At 34.8% G+C, this 20,832-nt stretch overlaps 3 protein-coding genes, 1 non-coding gene and 1 pseudogene across 4 annotated transcripts; 3 read left to right on the top strand and 2 right to left on the bottom strand.

Annotated features, from left to right (window-relative positions):
- Nucleotides 1-1,231: 1,231 nt before the first annotated feature.
- On the bottom strand, nt 1,232-3,015 carry LOC145594423 (protein ECERIFERUM 26-like; annotated as a pseudogene).
- A 715-nt stretch (nt 3,016-3,730) lies between these two features.
- LOC145593738 (V-type proton ATPase subunit c''2) lies at nt 3,731-7,509 on the top strand. The gene is made up of 4 exons (XM_081650073.1): nt 3,731-4,033; nt 4,127-4,204; nt 6,594-6,764; nt 7,044-7,509. Exons 1-4 carry the CDS (start codon nt 3,918-3,920, stop codon nt 7,210-7,212), a joined length of 534 nt encoding a protein of 177 aa, XP_081506199.1. The 5' UTR covers nt 3,731-3,917; the 3' UTR covers nt 7,213-7,509.
- Nucleotides 7,510-9,149: 1,640 nt separating this feature from the next.
- On the top strand, nt 9,150-17,130 carry LOC145595717 (SNF1-related protein kinase catalytic subunit alpha KIN10-like). Its single transcript, XM_081652135.1, has 11 exons — nt 9,150-9,316; nt 9,630-9,823; nt 10,483-10,667; nt 10,762-10,944; nt 11,390-11,521; nt 13,298-13,483; nt 13,774-13,863; nt 13,940-14,023; nt 14,323-14,463; nt 15,238-15,474; nt 16,573-17,130. The coding sequence occupies exons 2-11, from the start codon at nt 9,634-9,636 to the stop codon at nt 16,684-16,686; spliced, it is 1,542 nt and encodes a 513-aa protein (XP_081508261.1). The 5' UTR covers nt 9,150-9,316; nt 9,630-9,633; the 3' UTR covers nt 16,687-17,130.
- Nucleotides 17,131-17,793: 663 nt separating this feature from the next.
- Nucleotides 17,794-20,745, bottom strand: LOC145595716 (uncharacterized). Its single transcript, XM_081652134.1, has 4 exons — nt 20,122-20,745; nt 19,001-19,305; nt 18,702-18,912; nt 17,794-18,481 (listed from the first exon to the last, which is right to left on the bottom strand). The coding sequence occupies exons 1-4, from the start codon at nt 20,374-20,376 to the stop codon at nt 17,981-17,983; spliced, it is 1,272 nt and encodes a 423-aa protein (XP_081508260.1). The 5' UTR covers nt 20,377-20,745; the 3' UTR covers nt 17,794-17,980.
- Nucleotides 19,808-19,881, top strand: TRNAN-GUU (transfer RNA asparagine (anticodon GUU)). Its single transcript has one exon. It is a non-coding gene; the product is annotated as a tRNA-Asn (tRNA).
- Nucleotides 20,746-20,832: the final 87 nt, after the last annotated feature.

Raw genomic sequence — 20,832 nt, 5'->3', positions numbered from 1 at the left:
AAATGTATTTTAAAAATTAGCTTAGATAAATGATTTGTAATTAATTTTAACGTAAGAAAAAAATAATAAATAAAACAAAATCATCCCTTTTTGTGATTTCTACTTTACGAAAAACATATTTATGACTTCATGTGAAACATCGTTAGATTTGTCTCGATTTATACTTTCACACGATTAGTTTTTATATAAATTTTACTAACGAGTGATTATATTAAAGATATAAATGGATATAAAATGTGTATTGCCAAGCGTAAAACCCCAACGTTGCGACTGATAAAACAGAGGAAATATAGTTTCGGATGATAAAAGTACTAATCGTAGACTATAGCTTATAGCTATATATGTATGGGGTTGAGTATTTAAGTAGTCTTAGTGCATATTATTAGGCTAGGGAAATACGGCATCAATGCACCATAGTCAATAATAATCGTGCAACTCGTGCTTAATGGCACAACTAACATGGCATGTCGAGGAAAAGACGTAAGTGCAAAGTTGTGCTTCCTAGGTGTGATACACTCAACAACACACGCATGCAATATAATGTTACGTAACATATTGAGTTTGCTTCAACTAGTAATAATTGTAGACCTTTTGTATCAGTGTATGGCATTGAGCTAGGTGAGGTAACTAGCACAGCATGATATGTTGAATTATGTTATTTTCTTAACGTCTATAACAAGGTGCTTAACGAGGAGTGAGGGGATGGAGGGATGGTTAGTCCCTCCATCTCCCCCCCGCCCCCCCCCCCCCCATGTGATGGGGGTTCGACTCCTCACAGGCTCACAGCTCCATTCCTGTGATAGGATGGGGGCCCTCCCCGTAGTTTACCGTTAAAAAAAATAACAAGGTGCTTAACAAGTACAAGAGTTTAGGGAGTATAAGCTAAGCTATATTATGGAGTGTATTGTTTAGGGATGACTAGCATATTCAAATACAACGTGATATGACTCGTTCTCTATAGGAATTCTTTTAGCATTTGGAAATCGAGTGAGAGAGAAGTAAGCCAATAATAATAATAATAATAATAATAAAGAAGCTATTTCGTAATAATTGGGAAAAAATGTGACAAAACTATACCAAATTTTGACAAATTATTAAGATAAAATATATCTAGAAAACATACATATGATTTTGTTCAAATACATATATGATTATTGCATGAAATTATCACCAATGACTAATTATACTATTTGCTACGCAACTATATGTTGTAAATCTATATAGTGTGACCTTAATTAGTGGATCTTCTTGCTCCCATTATAATCTTTGGAGAGAAGCTAGCAAGAAGTTTATCTTCACATAATTCAATAGCTTCATTATTTGGAAGTGTAACAATTATCGTTCTACTTAATCTCCCTTCACTAGGATGAGATGGAAGCACCACAACTTTCCCTTTATTCAGAATAGCTGACTCATTGTAATAACTAATTCTGAATGGTTCATGCCCTTCCAAGAAAACAGCTGAATACGGGTCCACACTCTCAAGGTTCAAAAAGACCAAACTACCCTTGTCGAATGAAGAAATTGGGGAGAAGTTATTATAATGCTCTAACCATTCAATTAAATCAATAATTCCCTCCTTGTTTACCCTCCTAATTGCTTCTCCTATTACTTGAGTTGCTAATTGTTGATCATCCCCTTCAATGTCATCTCCATTAACTTTGGTGTAGATCATGCAATTACCAAAATACCCTTGATCCAATTCTAAAACCTTCCTCACATCCAAACCCATGGACATATCCACAAGCCCATTTGTCTCTCCTTTCACTCTACTAATGCAAACCCAAAGCAACCCGACAAGCGCGGTAAAGGGTGAAGGATCCGACCCATTGTTTAGGCCATTCAAGTCGGTCAAATCCATGCAAGCTTGGACCATGTGATCTGAAAATGAAAGAGCAACAGTTTTAGAATGTTGGGCTTTGGATGGTCTTGGGCCTTCTATGAGGCTTTTGTAGTGATTGATCAAATGGTCATTGGGCTGATTATGGGCTTTCTTAAGGCCCAAGGTTATTTTGGGTAAAGGGTAAAAGAAAGGTGGTATAAAGATGTTTCCTCGAAGTACTCTATCGGCCCAAGCCTTTATAAGTAGGGTTGCACTAAATGGATCAGCTAAAAGATGTGAGCAACTCAAGCCAATGGCCATTCCACCTTCTTCAAATTCTGTCACCTAAAATGTGAAATTAGTACACAAGTAGAAATCAGCACAACAAAGAAAAGGTTGAGATATAGTATTGCAATGACACATGCGATGTTGTTTCTTCGATTACCATATCTTGTCTACATTATCTGTCATTCTAACTCTCAAAAAATTATCTAGCAACATGCGCAAAATCTTATTCATTAATAAACAAATTGATACAATAACTAAATTAACGATCAAACAGTTAACATCTAATCAAACCATAAGTTAGTAAGCTATAAATGTTTGACAAATGAGGACTCATTCATTATATGTGATCAATATTAACAAACTGTATATAAAATTTTAGAAGACGGGTTACAATATATTTTTATCGATACAACATAAATATTTGAAAAATGAAATATGAAATATGAAAGAACAAATAAGTATTTTTTTTATATAAAAATACTTACTTACCATAATATAAAAAGTGGCCCAATAATATGGTATATGATACCAATCTTCCCAATAAATAAGCTTTTTTTCCTTTTCTTCATCCACATTTTCTAACCAACTCTCAACACTTCCTTTAGCAATAGCCTCTACCATTCTTACCCCTGCATCATTACACTTAATCATCCAATTATCTTCATCATTTTTTACTAATCTTCAATTGCAGGAAAATATGATAAAACTTCTGCAAGAAGTATCCTAAATTTAGTAGTTAATTCACCAATTGGCAACCCTAATTTGGGAGTTTTGTAATAAATTAACATTTTAAGGTGTTGGTTTTCCATAAGAAGATCAAGGCTAGATAATTGTACTTTTTTACCAGGTTGCACTGGTATTGTGGTTGATACTATTCTTTTGCAAAAAGATGTGAATTCTCCCATGATTACTTAGCTTGCTAATATTTGTATTAGTAAGTGTGTTAGTATATCATTATTTATTTTCTTAGAGTATTTATGGAGGTACTTGAAGAAACAAACTCCATATTTATAGGCTAAACATCATTTGCATGATTTTATTAACAACTCTAATTCAGTTTAAGAAATTTTTAAAAAGGTTTTAGTTTTTTGTGTTGCACTAAATTACATGCTAACCATGGCGTTTTCCTTATTATTTAAATATTTATTTATTTGATTCATAAGGAATTCAAATTATAACAGTAATTTAATCAAGCACCAGACTTTTTTCTTGTAAGGTATAACCGTACAACCAAAGTCATTATTTTGGTATTTGCGAGTCAGAGTAAGGGGGAAAGGGTAAGAGATCCCACCCTCAAAGTGCCACTAGTGGACTAGTGGAGATTAAACCCCAATCTCAAGGTTAGAAGGTGCAATCTTTTCCACTAAATCAAACTTGTTTGGCTGCCCATATACATCCTTGTACTGTTGTACCTTGTGAGTAAATGGGCAAAAAAGTAATCTTCAAGTTTTAATATACCGAGTTCAAAGTCGAGTCAATTCAAACTGAATCCAATCACACGAGTTCAAATCGAGTCAAGTCGAGCCGAGCCGAATCCAAACCACATGAAAGAACTCAAACAAACAAGCAATGAGCCCATTCAACCACTCACCAAAAACACAAGCCCACAAGATTTACACGAGCAAACAAAAATCATCCCAATTCCCAAATCTCAAATCCTTAGCATTTTCTCTCTCTCTCTCTCTTTCCTCTGACACCACCACCACGAACAACCCACCAAAATTCAAGATCAGATCACAAAAACCCAGAAATCAAATCCCCCAATTTTCATCACCAAATTAGGAGAGAGAAAATTTAAGGTATAGTTATGGTGTACCCAGTAACCAGTTCATGGGCCAGAGCTCTGGTTCAGATCTCCCCTTATACCTTTTCTGCCCTTGGTATTGCCCTTTCTATTGGAATATCTGTTCTTGGTGCTGCTTGGTAAATTTCTAATTCATGTTTTTTTCTGGGTTTTTTTTTAATTGTGATTTTTGTCTTGAATTTGATTAATTTGATTATTTTTGAATTTTTTAGGGGAATTTACATTACTGGGAGTAGTTTAATTGGTGCGGCAATCAAAGCTCCTAGAATTACCTCCAAAAATCTTATCAGGTAATTGTTTATAATTTTACCTTGTAATTTTTGGCTCTTAAATTGTTAATTTTGCAAGTTTAATTTGATGATTATGCTATCAGTTGACAATATTGTAAATCTGTTAATCAGCATTGTGTTTTGTTTTTGATTAAATTTGGATTGGGTGATGGAAATCTTTGATCTTGTATTATGTTTGAAATTATGGTTGATTTTGTGGAAGATTGATGTATTATAGTTGACATTGTACTTTGGGTTAGAGAAGATAAGAAAGATAAGTTTGATTAGATCATCGAAATCAATCATTTGGTAGTCGAATAGTCAATTGGTTTGATGCTAGGTTTAGTTTGTGAAATTTGAAGTTGTTATAGTATGTTGATAGAGTGACGGCGGTTTGGAAGTTTAGATTGTAACATTTGGTGCTTGAGCTGAGATATTTTGTGTACAAGCAGACAGTTTCTTAATCAGACTAAAAGCAATTGGTTAGTATGCTTTGAAGAAGCACGGTTTTGTCCATTGTTGTTGCGCTTGCTGTGGAAAGATAATGAGGTCGATGTACATTAATGACTAGTAATCTTACTTTATTATAAGAAAGAGTTGAAGAGGTACGCTATTCCATTCGTGTTGAGGCAGCCATTCGCCAAGTATATGTACTATTATTAGTAAGATGAGGATCATAGTTTATATTGACTTTCGTGGGAGCATGTAGTTTGAAAGTGTAGGGTTTTGCTCAACTTCATGACATTATGTAGAAAAAGATAGGAAGAAATTGTAATCTAAGATCACAAGGTATTGAGATAGTGAGGATGTTTGTGTTAATGTTTTGTTGAAATAAAAGCTGTTTGCCTTTTGATCCATTTTGTCTTTCTGGAGAATGATTTGTTTGGGTATGTTATGTAATAATGTTTGTCCTCTTTGATTTTTTGTGAACTGTTTTGATGATTTTTGTTCAAAATGATGTGTTGTGTCCATGCACACATGCTCAAATTGTTAAAATTATGAGGCTCTTACTTTGATTTCGGGTAGCATAGGACTTCCTTACTGTGTTTTATGTTATGTATACTTCGCTTTTATCCTTCATCTCGGTAAGGACCACGGAGGAAATTTCTTCAGCTGCAAATTGCTTGTCTTCTCCCTTGTAGCTTACAACAATCATGTGGTTCTCCCTAGGTCCTGGTGTAACCTTGAATGGCCACAACTTCATGTCTGCCTGTACTGATGCATCGCTAAATCTCCATCCAATCTACCTCTTAGCATATGAATTAAAATCATGATATTCACTGTGAAAAAAAAATGCACAGATAGGGAATCAAGTATCTCACAGTATAAAATAAAAAAAAAAAAATTAAAAAAAATCATTTAATGGAAGTTCCAAGCAAAACATCACTATATAAAATACAAAAACTTTCTGTAAGTCACTTTCCGAGACAATAACCATGGAAAGCATCATTCCTACTATAATTATTTTAATTTTTGAATACAGGCAATGACAATTATTCAAAACAGCACAGTACGTATTACGAGACAGCAAAAACACCATTACATCAACTTTCCCGCCCCCTGTGATTTAATGGTCGATGTACATAAATGACTAGAAATCTTACTATTAATAAGAAAGAGTTGAAGAGGTATGCTCGTATGTTCGTGTTGAGGCAGCCATGTTGGCAAAGTATAAGTAAGATGAGGATTGTAGTTTATAATGACTTTTTTTGGAGCATGAAGTTTGAAAGTGCAAGGTTTTGCTCAACTTCATGACAGTATGTAGAAAAAGTAATCTAAGATCACAAGGTATTGAGGCAGTGAGGATGTTTGGATAAGGATTGATTAAAGCAACATTGGATAGACAGAAACTTTATCTATCTGCATTTGATCCTTGGATCAAATTTATCTTGAGGTTCTTGAAGTCATATGTTCTCTTATAGAGCCTTTTGTCGGAGTAATTTTAATATGCTGTTGTCGACCTTAATAAATTGGATAAAACTGAAGTATGACGTTGATGTGGATTTTTGAATTCCGATAATAGTGATTGATTTAGTCTTTTACAGCCTACTTAACAATTTCCCCTTTTTACTTACTGTACTTTCATTATGGTCTCCTTCAAATTCCTTTCGTGGTCAGTTCTTCATTGAATTTTCTCCAATCTGTACAAATTTAAAGAGGATCAATAAGTATTAGCTTCTCTAAACTTATATACTTTGTATATATATTGTGGAGTATATGCTTTTGATGATTAATAATTATGAATGCACTCAGAAACCTGATTTTGTTCAATTAGAGAACAATGATATCAATGTGTATATTGGTCAAATAGTAAACATATCAGTGACATGTTTAGTAAGAAATGTTTTATATGTTTTTCGTCTACTTGTCAGCTTCTTTTGAGTAACCAAAATGTTTTTTTTTGTTTCAGTGTAATCTTTTGTGAAGCTGTAGCTATATATGGAGTTATTGTGGCTATCATTTTGCAGACAAAGCTAGAGAGTGTACCATCATCTCTGATTTATGAACCAGAGTCTCTTAGAGCAGGATATGCAATCTTTGCATCTGGACTTATTGTGGGTTTTGCAAACCTTGTCTGTGGGTGAGTATACTTTCTCTGACCTTGAATAAGTAGGGGTGGCCATTGAGCTAGGTAGGCTGGGGGGAGCCCAGGTTGGCCACCTTTTCGTCTAAAGTTTGATGGGTAACTGGACTAGGCCGGTTCAGGTGGAGTTTGACCTATACACATCCACCTGGTGGACTGATCCAAGTAGCCTGGAAGCCAGGCTGCAATGTATCGGATCCTGTCCACTGGCCACTGTAATATGAAGGACTTTGTCCATCTCATTTATTTGATATTTAACTTGTGACTCTGCAACAGGTTATGTGTGGGTATAATTGGAAGCAGTTGTGCTTTATCTGATGCTCAAAACTCCTCGCTGTTTGTGAAGATTTTGGTTATCGAAATTTTTGGTAGTGCCCTTGGGTTGTTTGGTGTGATTGTTGGCATCATCATGTCGGCCCAAGCAACATGGCCAAAGGCTGCATGATTTGCACCATCTATCAGAGAAATTCGTGTAAAATAGTGAGCCTCGCACCATTTCCATGTTCAGTAAGCTGAAAAGCCTGAAATGCTGTTCATGTTGTGGAATTATTTTTATTCCCTTGTAAATCTAAAACATCTTGTCTCGCTCCTTGAAATTGAGATCATAATAGCAGATTGATGTATGATACTTATTGACTTTTTGGTAGATCTATGTTGTTATTCTAATTCTTGAATAATAAGGGAAGAATTCGCTGCTTTGTTCCCGAAAACTCATCAGCTGGAAGAGAATATTGTTTATTTATTTATCTTGTAATGCTTATTCATGTACACAAATATAAAGTTCTGTTTTGAGCTCATTAGGCCACACATTTCTTATGATGGCATAGAGGCTTTAGAGCATATAGTGCGATTAATTGGATTACATAATTAGCCATATTACGATTACAATGAAAATTCTGTCTTTGACGCAATGTTTATTGAAGTTAAATTTAACTTTGATCGTGTTATCTTCTTGTTTGTATAATTGTATTTTGAATATTGCTAGATTACTAGCCATATTACGTACTAATTAACCACATAATTAGCCATATGCATGCAAAGACGCATGAGTTTTAGCTGAGCCTGAATATTTAAACAATGGCACAACACAGAGCTACACGAAAATGGCGGAACTTGAGGAGCAGCAAAACAGAATGGATCCGCCGAGTTAAGACTAAGATGGTGCAGATGGACAACTCATCACGGAACTTGTTGTTCCAATCCTTCACAAATACAAATTTGTGGAGTTCAACTAGGCAAGTTCTCGCTGACTAAGAGAACTTTTCAAGGGATTCTCAAATCATCAATTCTGTTGCGTGGAGTATCTGGAATATAATCTGCCATAAATGTTAACGTCCTTGCCAGATTTATAATCTGCCATAGATGTTAACGTCAAAGCCGAATAAGTGCTAACTTACAAATTGTATTGCTTTAGATAAAATTTTCTATTAAGACTATCATTAATCAAATATGCGATATAATTAGTTTTAAGGTGTTCTGTATTTGTGTTGGAATTTTAAATTCCTTTGGAATTGGTTGTAAGTGCCTATTGACTATGTTTTATTAATGAAATTCTTTTTTGTTTGTAAAAAAAAAAAAACATGTACGTTTGGTATTATTTTTAAAAGTACCTTCTTTGCAGAACAAGTGAACTTACTTTTTTTTTTAATCGTAACTTCTTAGAGATAAAACTATTGTTTCTTAATGTTTCATTTTTGCTCGAGTCGTCTATTAATTGTGAGATTGGATGGCGTCAATCAAAAAAATGCATGGTTAAAATATTTAGTTGTTTATTTCTTTAATTAGGATATAACTACTCATATAATTCGGTTATAAAAAGATAGATTATCATTAAAGTCATAATTGCAAAACTTCATCTTTACAAGATTAAATTAGATGATTGTTTGTCAAAAAAAGATTAAATTAGATGATTGATTGATTGAAATTTATAAAGTTTTACTTAAGCTTGCTTAATATTTGATAACTGAGATTTAAGGTATCAAATCCTTAAATTGAAGGTTATATCCCATTTAAATACACACCATCTTCCACTTAAAAAATAATATTCAGTATAGCAATTATATGTCGGTAAAAGCTAATTTCAATTTTTAAGTCGATAAAAATAATTTCAATTCAGTAAAATTCAAAACTGGGTAAAATAAATTTTATTTCATTTATGTGCAACAAATCTAATTTCAAGTCAGTAAAAATTAATGAAATTCAGCAAAATTGAGTCGAATTGAATAGAATAATTTACAATAAAAAAAGTAACGAAACAAAAACAAGTAGTCTTTATTTTTTTTATCATTTTTTTTAATTTTTTCACTTAGATTTTACGCCGTAGATTGTTGTTAACAAACCTCAGGTCCAAAACCCGAAAACCCCCCAAAAATGATGAGATTATTAGAATCTGATTTTCTTTTTCTGAAATAATAAAAATAAAAAATATCAACCCAAACTAAAATACAGCCAAAGGGTGTCCGTCCTCCTTCCCTACAATTTTTTCCCCAATTCGAGGATATTTTGATTTAGGGTTTTAGTTTTTCCAGATTATTCAATTCAGTCCTCAGGTAAATTCAATCATTTCTTTTTTTTGTTGTCTTATCATACTTCGATTTGATTGCTTATCTCTTTTCGATTTTTTAGGTCAAATTAATTTCCAGATTTGGGGAATTTTCCTGGTATTAATCTCGTGTTACATTGTTATTGAATTTTGTTAATTTGGATCGGAAATTGAATTCATGATAGTGAGCTTGGTGGTGAGGGCAATTAGGGTTAGATCCAATATGGTGGAGTGCTTTTGAAGTGTTGAATTGATGAAAGTTGACCTATATATTGTTTGTTTATAACGGAGGATTGATTCTGAGCTGCCAATTCTTGCAGGGAAATGGACGGACATAGCGGCCGAGGCGGCAGCAGTGTTGATGTTTTCTTGCAAAATTATAATCTTGGTAAAACTCTTGGCATTGGTTCATTTGGTAAGGTGAAGATTGCTGAGCATAAATTGACTAGTCATAAAGTTGCCATTAAGATTTTGAATCGCCGGAAGATTAAAAATATGGAGATGGAGGAGAAAGGTATGGATTTTGCTTTTATTTACGATTACTCGAATTGATTTTATTAGCATATTAGATTATTTATGACTGATGTGTTTTTTCACAAGACTATCACTGTATGTTGTAATGTTAAAATTATTCTTACTGTTATATTCATCATGGGCTTCGGATTTTGTTCCTCAACTGTTGTGTGCTCACGAGTTGATATTATTGAAATAACGGGAACTTGTAAGTTTAGATGAATGTGTGTGGGTATTGTGTTTGAAAAGCAATCGAATACCTAGGAAAGCTTAAACAAATCAATTTTGGATTCCTTCAGTAGGCGTGGCGTTCTAGTTTGCTTGAGTTCAACTATAGTGGTTCAGTCTACATAACTAGCAATCTAGCATGATTGATTATGTATATCTGTAGGGGATAAGGTTGTTTTCCAATGGTTGAAACCCCTTTTTCAATGTATGTTGATGATATTGATTTTATCGTATATCTTGTTGTTTGCCACAATTTAATCGCCTTTTGAGTTGAATTTCAACTATGTTTGGCTTGTTTTCATGCGCTATCATCTTGTTGTGAACTATGTAGGCTCTTGATTTTCGATTGCTAGATCATTGTTGTTTTTACTTGCTCTTTGGCTTAACTAGGATCATTTTAAGACAATGGAATCGTCTTTTCTGCTTTTGTAGTGAGAAGAGAAATCAAAATTTTGAGACTGTTCATGCATCCCCATATTATTCGACTTTATGAAGTTATTGAGACACCGTCGGACATTTATGTTGTGATGGAGTATGTCAAGTCTGGGGAATTATTTGACTACATAGTGGAAAAGGGTAGATTACAAGAGGACGAAGCAAGAAATTTTTTCCAACAGGTAGAATTTTCTGTTCTTATATTACTTGTCGTATCTCTCAAATAAAATTTTACCTTCATTTTTTAATTTGTTTTGTTGCTTTTTTTTGGAGCAGATTATATCAGGAGTAGAGTATTGTCACAGGAATATGGTTGTCCATAGAGACTTGAAGCCTGAAAATCTTCTACTCGATTCGCATCACAATGTGAAGATAGCGGATTTTGGTTTGAGCAACATTATGAGAGATGGTCATTTTCTGAAGACCAGCTGTGGAAGCCCAAATTATGCAGCCCCTGAGGTATAAAGTGTGCAATTTGTTATTTGACCTTATCAAGCCTTTATACACCGATCCAAGGCTGATTATCCTATACCGTTTGTTTTTTTAAGGTGGAGATTGAATATCAAAGCCTTCAGCTTGGCATTTAGCTGTTTTTTTTGAAAATTTCTATTGATCTTGTCTTGCCACTTTATTGTTCTTCACCTTGATTCTTTTGAAGTTTCTTATTTTTGTTTTAATTGTCTAGCCTTTCCTGGTGTTATATTGTCAATTTTCAAAGATACGTGAAAAGAATTGCACTTTGATATACTGTGAGCTGATTCTCGCACTTTTATTTTGTCATTTCATAGTCCAGAATACATTATTAATGCTTTGTCAGAATACTAGTGGGCCTAGTGGCTAATGTCATCAGTAGACATTTATGATACTTCTTTGAAACATGGTCTGCCTTTCTTTGTACCCTTAGGTAATTTCTGGAAAACTCTATGCTGGTCCTGAAGTTGATGTGTGGAGTTGCGGTGTTATCTTATATGCTCTTCTTTGTGGTACTCTCCCTTTCGATGATGAAAACATCCCCAACCTCTTCAAGAAAATTAAGGTATGTGTTATTCTGAATTTTTGTTCCTAGATAGCCACCAGGCGGTGTGGTTTTTTGCATGTATGCTTTAGTGTCAATATTGGTTTACTGTAGCTTTTTGGCTCTGCTATTCATGTAATTTAATTAAATTTCCATATTTTATTTATATCATTATATGTGATTGCCAAGAAAAGGAGAAAGTGAGCTGGAATAGAAACGTGACTTGATTCTTGTGTGTTTGCCTTTTGATTCATTTACTAATGCTCAATTTTATTTTTATTTGTTGTTTTAATATTTATTTATTAATTAGTAGTAACTAATAAGTAATGGAAGTAGAGTTGAGGTATCCTTACTACAGTATATAATTAAGCATGAATTGCTTATCATTTAAGAGCAATATCATCCCTAAACTGCTGTGCCACTGGTCCTTGGAAATTAATATGAAGAATTGAGGAAGAAAAGAAAGAGAGTTACTTTGTTTGATTGAACACTTCCCTTATATATATCTTACCAAGTATGAAAAATGTTTAAGATGTTACTTTTTCCTTTCTCACTCTCGATCTTATTACAACAACCTACTGTCTATGGGCAAGTTCCTCTTATAGCTCTTCAAATGACGGATATTAATTGGCTAGCACATGTAGGGGAATCAGCATAAAGGTGAGGATGTCGATTGTGATGGTTTGGGATGTCAATAGTTCTTGAAATGTGTGTAAGGACAGTCTGATACTTTATTTTGGGTATTGAGGACACCAAATCTATGGTGGAGGGAATGGAGGATAGTAGATCCAATGTTCTAAGTGTCATTTATAGTGATTAAGAAAATGCATCTTAGGTTCATAATTCTGGAACATGACATGATGTTAGTCTTACCAGTTCTTTAGAGGATGGAGATGTATATTGTTAATTTGGGGTTGAAGAAAAGTTTTGACTTTGATTGGATACTTATTATATTGATATTGCTGAATGACCTATCTTTTGAGAGAAAGACAAGATGAGAGCAGGAGCCCTATGTTTCATATCCTCATCTTTGATTTGAAAGTCCTGAGGCGTTCTAACCTTACTAAACTGCTATAATGGAAATATGAGTCCTATGGTTCATAAACTACCTACACTTTTTACATTCTGTGTGGTAGGACACTGTTCATGCATATTAAATTGAGAAATCAAATACAAGAGGGAGGTGCTATGTTATTGTTGTTGATTCATTTGAAAGGAGGATGAGGGAGACAATATTTTGGAGCTTAATAAGGGAAAGCAACATGTTGGAACCTCTTTAGAGTCGTGAAGTCTTTTTTAACATGCTTTTATTTATTTATTTATTTATTTTTAATCTCTTTCTCTAATTGCTTACCCTTTTTTTTTGGGTGGGGGTGGGGGGGGGGGGTGTTAGTTGTTCTGCATTAGAGATTTTTTTTCTTTATATTAAAATCTGTACAATAAAGGGTTGAAGCGGAATGGCGTAACGAGTTCTACTGGGTATTGTTACAGCACAAACTTATTTGGAGTATATACAATATCTTATACGTGTAGAATTTCACTATCATTGTTTAAAATGATTTTTTTTTTTTTTAAGTTTCTGCTTTAATTGTTCATTTTATTTAAAATTATTGAGTGGTTGGGAAAGTTGGGTCATGGCATGGTTGTTGGCCCATAAATTGTATAAAACTAGGAGATTTATTATCACTTGAACTGAGTTTAAATTTTCAGTAATGAGCTGGGGACAAAAGGATTTTTTATCAAGCTTCTATATATCATGAAGAGTAATCGCGGTATCATGTGATTTTTATTGTGTAGGGTGGGATATACACCCTTCCAAGTCATTTATCACCTGGAGCTAGAGATCTGATTCCCCGGATGCTTGTAGTCGATCCTATGAAGAGGATTACAATCCCAGAGATCCGTCAACATACATGGTTTCAAGCTCATCTTCCTCGCTATTTAGCCGTGCCACCTCCAGATACAATGCAGCAAGCAAAGAAGGTTTGCCCATAAATCTTTCTGTTGGAATAAGTATATGCCTTTGTAATTGTTGGATATGCTGGGTTCCTGAGTGTGAGACATCACTGACTATCTGTCAGATTGAGTCCCATTGTGCATTAAATCTCTATTGGTTAACCTCACATTATCTATGCCTTTGAGGGTAGTGCAATGCCCCTGAGTGATCTCTGAGAAATCTCTCAATGATTATGCTCTGTTACTTGCATAAGCTATGTTTCTGCTCTTTGATCTTTTTGTAGTCAATATGTGAATTGACCTTTTACTTTCTACAGATTGACGAAGAGATACTCCAGGAAGTTGTTAGGATGGGATTTGACAGAAACCAGTTAATTGACTCTCTCCGCAATAGGCTCCAAAATGAGGTCTTAATATGTGTAGTATTTCTGCCATATTATATTTTTATGTAAATACGGAAACTAATTTCAAATTTATTCACAGGGGACTGTTGCATACTATTTGCTCTTCGATAACCGCTTCCGAGCTTCAAGTGGCTATCTTGGGGCTGAGTTCCAAGAAACAATGGTGCGTAATTTTTTTTTTTTTTTCTTGCAGATTTATTTAGCTTTATATTAGTCTATGAGTGACTTTGCTTCAAAGTTATGAATGTATGTTGGTGCAACTGGTATTTCTTAGCTTGACAAGTTCTGTATTTTTTATCGGTTGATGTTTCTTGTAACTTTTAGAAGATTTCATGCTACTCTTAAAAAAATTGTAGTTAAACATTGGGTTTCTTTTTCCTATACTGTTGAATTGAAAGCAGTTGTCTCTGTTTGTAGCATTGTGGGCTTCCCTTTAAAATATATTTTCCTTCGCTTTTTTAGGAGAACAATTTTGGCCGCATGCATCCAAATGAAGTTGCTTCTCCTGTTGCTGGGCACCAGTATCATGGCTATGTTGATTACCAGGGAATCGGCTTGCGACCACAGTTCCCTGTTGAGCGGAAATGGGCTTTGGGGTTACAGGTTGGTTGTTATGTGCATTTGTTTTTTCTTCCTTGACTTAATGTTCAGCCTCTGTTGGGTAACCTGTAATATATGAATTATTGTGGTAGGAAGTTTATTGTTATTTGTTATTGCCTCAGCCTCGTGACCACTGTTCTTTTTTTTTTTTTTTTTTTTTTTTTTTTTTTTTGGGGTGGGGGTTGGGGGTGGTGGTGGGGGTGTTTGGGGGGGGGGGGGGGGGGAGGTTAAAAAAATCCCATATCATTTTTTATATGCAATAACCTTATTTGAAGCTTGGCATTTTGAGTTTTTGTAATTCTGCCAGTGTTTATCCTTGGTATTTTTGGCCCTATTTTTTCAAATAGGATATTATGCTTGAAGAAAAGTAATCAATCAACGTGAATTATGGAAATTTGTATAGCCTATAAGGTCTAAGTCTGATAATAAGAAAAAAAAAGTATCAAGGCCTGTTGGAAAGGAATTGATGGGGATGGAATGAAAGGGACAATGCCACTTTCCCATGTCTGGTTTAAGTCTCTTTTTGGGTGTGATTTGGAAAAAGTGTTAAGGATTTTTTTTCCCTCACCACATTGACATTATATTCCTCACCAAATTGTCATTATATTATGGAAACATCAAACATGCATTTTCTTATTCCCTAATCTAATTAGGTATTTGCTGGCATTATTACTACTGTAATAACAATCCACCAAATTTTGTTCTCTTATGGGTGTTTCCAGAATAGCTTCCCCATTAGGTTTTGATTTGTAAGTTGTGTTTTCTATTTGGTTGCAGTCTCGAGCCCATCCTCGTGAGATTATGACTGAAGTTCTTAAAGCCTTGCAAGAGTTGAATGTCTGCTGGAAAAAGGTTGGGCATTATAACATGAAGTGCAGATGGATTCCCGGCATTCCTGGTCAACATGAAGGGATGGTCGATAATCCTGTACATAATTATTTTGGTGACGAGTCCAACATAGTTGAAAATGATGGAGTGTTGAGGTCTCCCAACGTTGTGAAGTTTGAGGTGCAGGTATGTCATGTATAGATGCTAATTCGTACACATCATTGATTGGTGGCTCCTGCTCTATATGATTAATCCGTCAATTGTCCATAATTTGCTTATTATTATCGCTTATAACTTATAAGTTGCATGCGTCTTCGTAAATGCTTTTGTTGTAATGAATGAGTTTGAATTTCATTTGTTTTTTCTGTAGAGTTTTTCTTAAAAAGTGATTTGTTGTGAGCATAAGTGATGCACGCCTGACAATTCAAAAGATTACTCCTCTTTTCTTTCTTTCTTTCTTTCTTTCATCTTATTAATTTTTATTTAATTTTATTTTTAATTTTACTTTTATGTACCTACTTTGCTCTATTTTTGGAGAAGAAAATTTTACCATCGTATCCCACAATGTTTATACCTTTCCACTTATTCTCTTATATTGTTTTCATCTTTATCTTATTCCCGCCCACCTTTTTACTTTAACTCTCTTACTCTATCCATCTATGTATTATAACCACTTTCCTCTCCTTGAACCAAGGAAAAAAAAAGTAGTAGTTTAATTGTCTTTAGTTCTTTACACAGAGTAGTAGGAAATGGAAGCTTAAACACTTGATATGTTTCTAGCATTTGTGCACTTATTCTAGATCATTTCCCTCTGTTTCTTGTCTCATCTCATCTTTCCAAATCACGTGGTAATGAGGAAAAAGTGGAACCTAATATGAGATTCAGATGGAAAAAATTGGGATATTTGGAAGTTATGTATAGAAGACAAGAATATGCTTTGTTGTAGTGTCTCTGACTCTCTGTATCTGTACGTCATATTTCACCTATGAAAACAGGTGCCTTGCCGTCGTAGATGGTTGGTGGAAAATCAAGGGGCTAATTTTTTGTGGAAATCATAATACCTTTCATTCAAAATTTATACAGTACAGCCATATAATCTGCTGTGAAAGATCACAACATTTTAGCACCGTCACTAATCACCTTTGCAGTTTGAGTTTCTCACTGAGCTTTTGCTATTTGTATTGCTGCTTGTGTGATGTAGGCTATAATACAGCATTTAGCATTGATCTTTTATTTTGTAAGTGTATACTTTTTAATGCGTATTCTGCTGTGATTGTCTCACAGCTGTACAAGACCCGTGAGGAGAAGTATTTACTCGATCTACAAAGGGTTCAGGGACCACAAATGCTATTCCTTGATCTATGCGCAGCTTTCCTTGCTCAACTCCGTGTGCTTTAGTTAGCAATAACCAGCTATCAAATTGTCATAGCAGTCATATAATTTGTATATATGATCTATGGTTCCTGTATGTGCATTATTTTTCTTGATAGAGCGAGTTTTATTGCTGACCTAGGTGCTTACCAGGTGTTGATTAATCATGATATTCGAGGAGTATTGTGGTCTCTCCCATCTCATGGTCCGGCTTAGTTTGAACTTACAAAGCCACCATCTCTTGCTATGCAAAGTAGAAAGGCAAAATTCGCCTGAAATGTTTTTATTCTCTAGTCTTTTGAATCTCTAATGTGGTCAATGACCATCCCATAATTCAGGATTAAAGATGAAGTTTGGTCTGTTGGCAATGTTAGTATTTCCACTAGCTCAAATGTGATTGCCACTTTTAATCAATAGTGTCGAAAATAACGTTTACTGATTTCCTTTTGAGTTGATCTTTTAGGAGATGCATATCGACTTGTTTTGATTACGTAGTATTTATTTTTGTTTCCTGTTTTTGCTTGCAACATAGTAGACTTCTGCTGCTAATGCTTTCATCTTCGATTCATTTCGCGTAGGCTAGGGGCTGTAAACTCATAACTTTGTTTCGGAAACGTTGTGATTCTTATTAGAAACAAACCAGCACAGATAGCTCTTAATTTATCCTCAACGTCTGTGGCTTTTCTTTGAATAAATTTCTTTCTAGATTTATCCTCGATGTGTTCCTACTTCAACCCATACATTTCGATATTCGCACTTCTATACAGTAAAAAAAAGTACCTATGTTGGATTCATGAATCATTTATTCTTCCAGACCTGGCTATGTTGCTTAATCATTCTGGGATTCATGAATCATTTATACTTCCAGCCATGGTTACGGCGCTTAAACATTATGGTATTCATGAATCAATTATACTTCCAGACATGGTTACAAGCGTAAACATTCTGGGATTTATGAATCAATTATACTTCCAGACATGGTTATGGCGCTTAATCATTCTGAACAAATTGTAGATTTGCTTTTCATTTTTGTAAAACAGCAACTTGGGTACTTCAGACATATATACAATATTCTTCATGCAGAGCATCCTGCAAACTTGCAAAATTGATGCTTACATCAGGAAAACTAGTACTGTAAAGTGTCAGTGCAATAACAAGTCTAATGCAAAAGACGTCAGTTTTCGAAGGGAAATCGGAAACCTTAGAAGAGGCAACCAACCAATCAAGTTCACATCAGTGTAGCGCATTGTAATTATTGTTCAAAAAAAGCTCTGTTTGCATTACTATGATGTAGTGGATATTATTCACCAAATTTCAGTTGCTAATTTAGCAGTATATTAGGAATGCTAAAGAAAGGTACATTCTTTTGCTGGATTTCAAAGCAATCTTCAGGAGTAGCATTAATCGGATCAAAAGGATGGCGGTCAGGAAGATTAAGGCCCTGTTTGATCCTGCCAACACGTCGAGAATGGAGAACCTGTTTAGTAACAACAGGCAATCTAGCAGACTGATACTCTCTTAGAGCAGATTGTAGATTTTCCAAACCCCAATTCTTGAGACATTTGCCTAAGACAGCTGCATCAAGAAGAGACATATTTGTGCTTCTCAAGCAATGAGGAGTCGATGGATGAGCTGCATCTCCAACCAGCACAACGTTGTCCCAGAAGATCTGATCTAGAGGGTCAGAGTCGTAAATCACATTGACAAAAGGTTCCTCTGTAGCTTTAATGAGTGCAACCAACTCAGGAACCCATATCTTCTCTGCATCTTCTTGCATATGCTTGATTGTTTCTTTGCTCACTTTCAAAGTAACCGAACTTGCCTGAAAGCACGTTTCACATATACACAATATTATTGCAATATGGCTATCAGACTGCAAGAAATTGTAACTCACAATACGAGCATCTGGCTAGTATTTAAGGAATCGAAAATCCAATGACACGACATAGGTACTTGAGATAACTGTAACATGCTAGTATGCTCGTAAAACCAAGCATACTAGCATGTTACAGTTACCTCAAGTATCTATTTTGATTTTCTACCTTAGTATTTGGCTCTGGCTGATTGATGTACCAAATCCAATTCATCCTCTTGTTCAGAAGCTCGTAAAATACACAATGAGTTTGCGGTCCAAGATCGAAGTATAAGCATTTTCCGAGATCTGGATACACCCTTCGAATCCCTCTTATAGTCTCAGAATCTTCATTCCCTGAAAAATCAAGCACCCCTCTCCATGCACAGTATCCTGCATACCTGCAAGACTGATGGTAACATCAACAAAACTCGTGTCGTAATTGAAGTGACAAAACTAGTGCAGTCAGATAGAATGAAAGACAAGAACCTTAGTTTATGGTTGGGAAGAAATGTTTGTCGAATTGAAGAGAGACATCCATCTGCAGCAATAAGAAGATCACCAACGATTTCTGTGATTTCGCCTGTTTTAAGTATTTTAGCCTTCAGAGTGACTGTATTCTTGTCATCAGAAATGCAGAATGACAGAAACTGATGACCCCATAAGAATATTTCTGAAGGCAATGAGCTTAGTAAAAGGTGATGAAGATCAGCCCAATGAGCTGCTCTGAAGTTGAATTCTTCGTCTCTTGTCAATGTTCGAGTAATCTTCTTGTCTATGTCTGTTACTTGGTTCTGTATCAAGAATCAACACCCAAACAAACGAGTTTATTTAGTTGAAGTTCGCTTGTGTGAAATATTTACACCATAAGAGGTTGCAAAAATAATGAGACAACTAATTTTGAATCGAGTAAGTTAGTTACTATTGTTTGATTGTTTGTTCGGTACCACATTAAGAAATCGCGGTGAATTCTTTATTATGTGGATCAACACAACATGAATAATATTTAGTTGAATTTCGCCTGTACGTTGTGTGAAATATTAATGCCATATAATAAGAGGTTGCGAAAATGAGACACCTAATTTAGAAACGAGTAACTTTAGTTACCAAGTTTGTTCGGTATCGCTTTGAGAAATTTCGATGAATTCTTTATAATGTGGAGCAACACACATGACTAATAATTCAGGAAAGATGGAGTATCATGATTCATAAAATCATAATAGAGGGGATTAATTGATTACATATCCATACTGTTTTTTTTATACAAATATTTAACTAGACAAATCCAACCAACAAGCTGGAATAGCTCAGTTGGTTAGAGCGTGTGGCTGTTAACCACAAGGTCGGAGGTTCGACCCCTCCTTCTAGCGTTTTTCATTTTTTTTCCTCCTTTTTTCTTTAACACCTAAATTTAAATGCAACCTAATTTTATAATTGCAAGGAAAATAAAATGTACTCTACTTAGACATAAATCACACAAAACCCCATATCCTCGTTACTTTTTTCTATCGATACACATATTTAATTATTGCAAATCAATCTCCGTCAAAGTTATCATGCGAAAACGAACCAATATCAAAACCATATAAAATGAATAAAACTATAAAGACCTGGTCAATGGTAAGAGGCAAGGTGGCCTTGTAAAGAGGGGCAGAATCACCGAGCCAAGATGTGATGATGTTGCAGGCCAGAGGGTCCAGGCCCAGCCCAGCACCAGTTGGGCTACCAGAAGTGGGCCCAGTTGATTTCTCAACCACAACAACTTGCCAACCCGCGGATAATAGCGCGTGTGCACACGATACTCCAGCTATGCTTCCTCCCACCACCACTGCCTTTGGTTGTTGCCCCTTCTCACTTCTACTCATCTTGTCTATTGTTTTTTGCTTCTCTCTCTAAGTTGGTGAGATGATACTACTAGAAGTTGAAGAAGATACTACAAAAAAATAAAATAAAAAAGTTTTTGTCTTTAAACCCACCAAGTGCAAAGTTTGAGTTGGAGTTTGCCACTTGTTTGCAATAGTTTTCAATTTTTGAAGTTGTGGCCTTATTTGACAATTAGTTGTTACTTGTAATGTAACAAATGAGTTTGGAACTGAATGAGTTATTGGCTGATAGTTGTTTGTTATATATGTTATTGTCCTTATTGATTAATCGTCGTAGTTTTTGTAAGTTGATTGTGTTTTAAAGTTTGATTAACTTGTGTGGCTAGAAACGAAAAGGATCAATTAATTTTGAAAGTGGTCTTGCTTTGTGTTTGAAATAGTATATCGCTTGTTTATCACTTTATCTAATACAAGTATATGAATTGCTTTAGGTTTGTT

This window comes from Chenopodium album, chromosome 19 (assembly GCF_948465745.1).
Source record: "Chenopodium album chromosome 19, dcCheAlbu1.1, whole genome shotgun sequence".
NCBI classification, from domain to species: Eukaryota; Viridiplantae; Streptophyta; class Magnoliopsida; order Caryophyllales; family Amaranthaceae; genus Chenopodium; species Chenopodium album.
The sequence above is the reverse complement of the archived record's forward strand: the minus strand, read 5'-3'. Positions and strand labels throughout refer to the sequence as shown.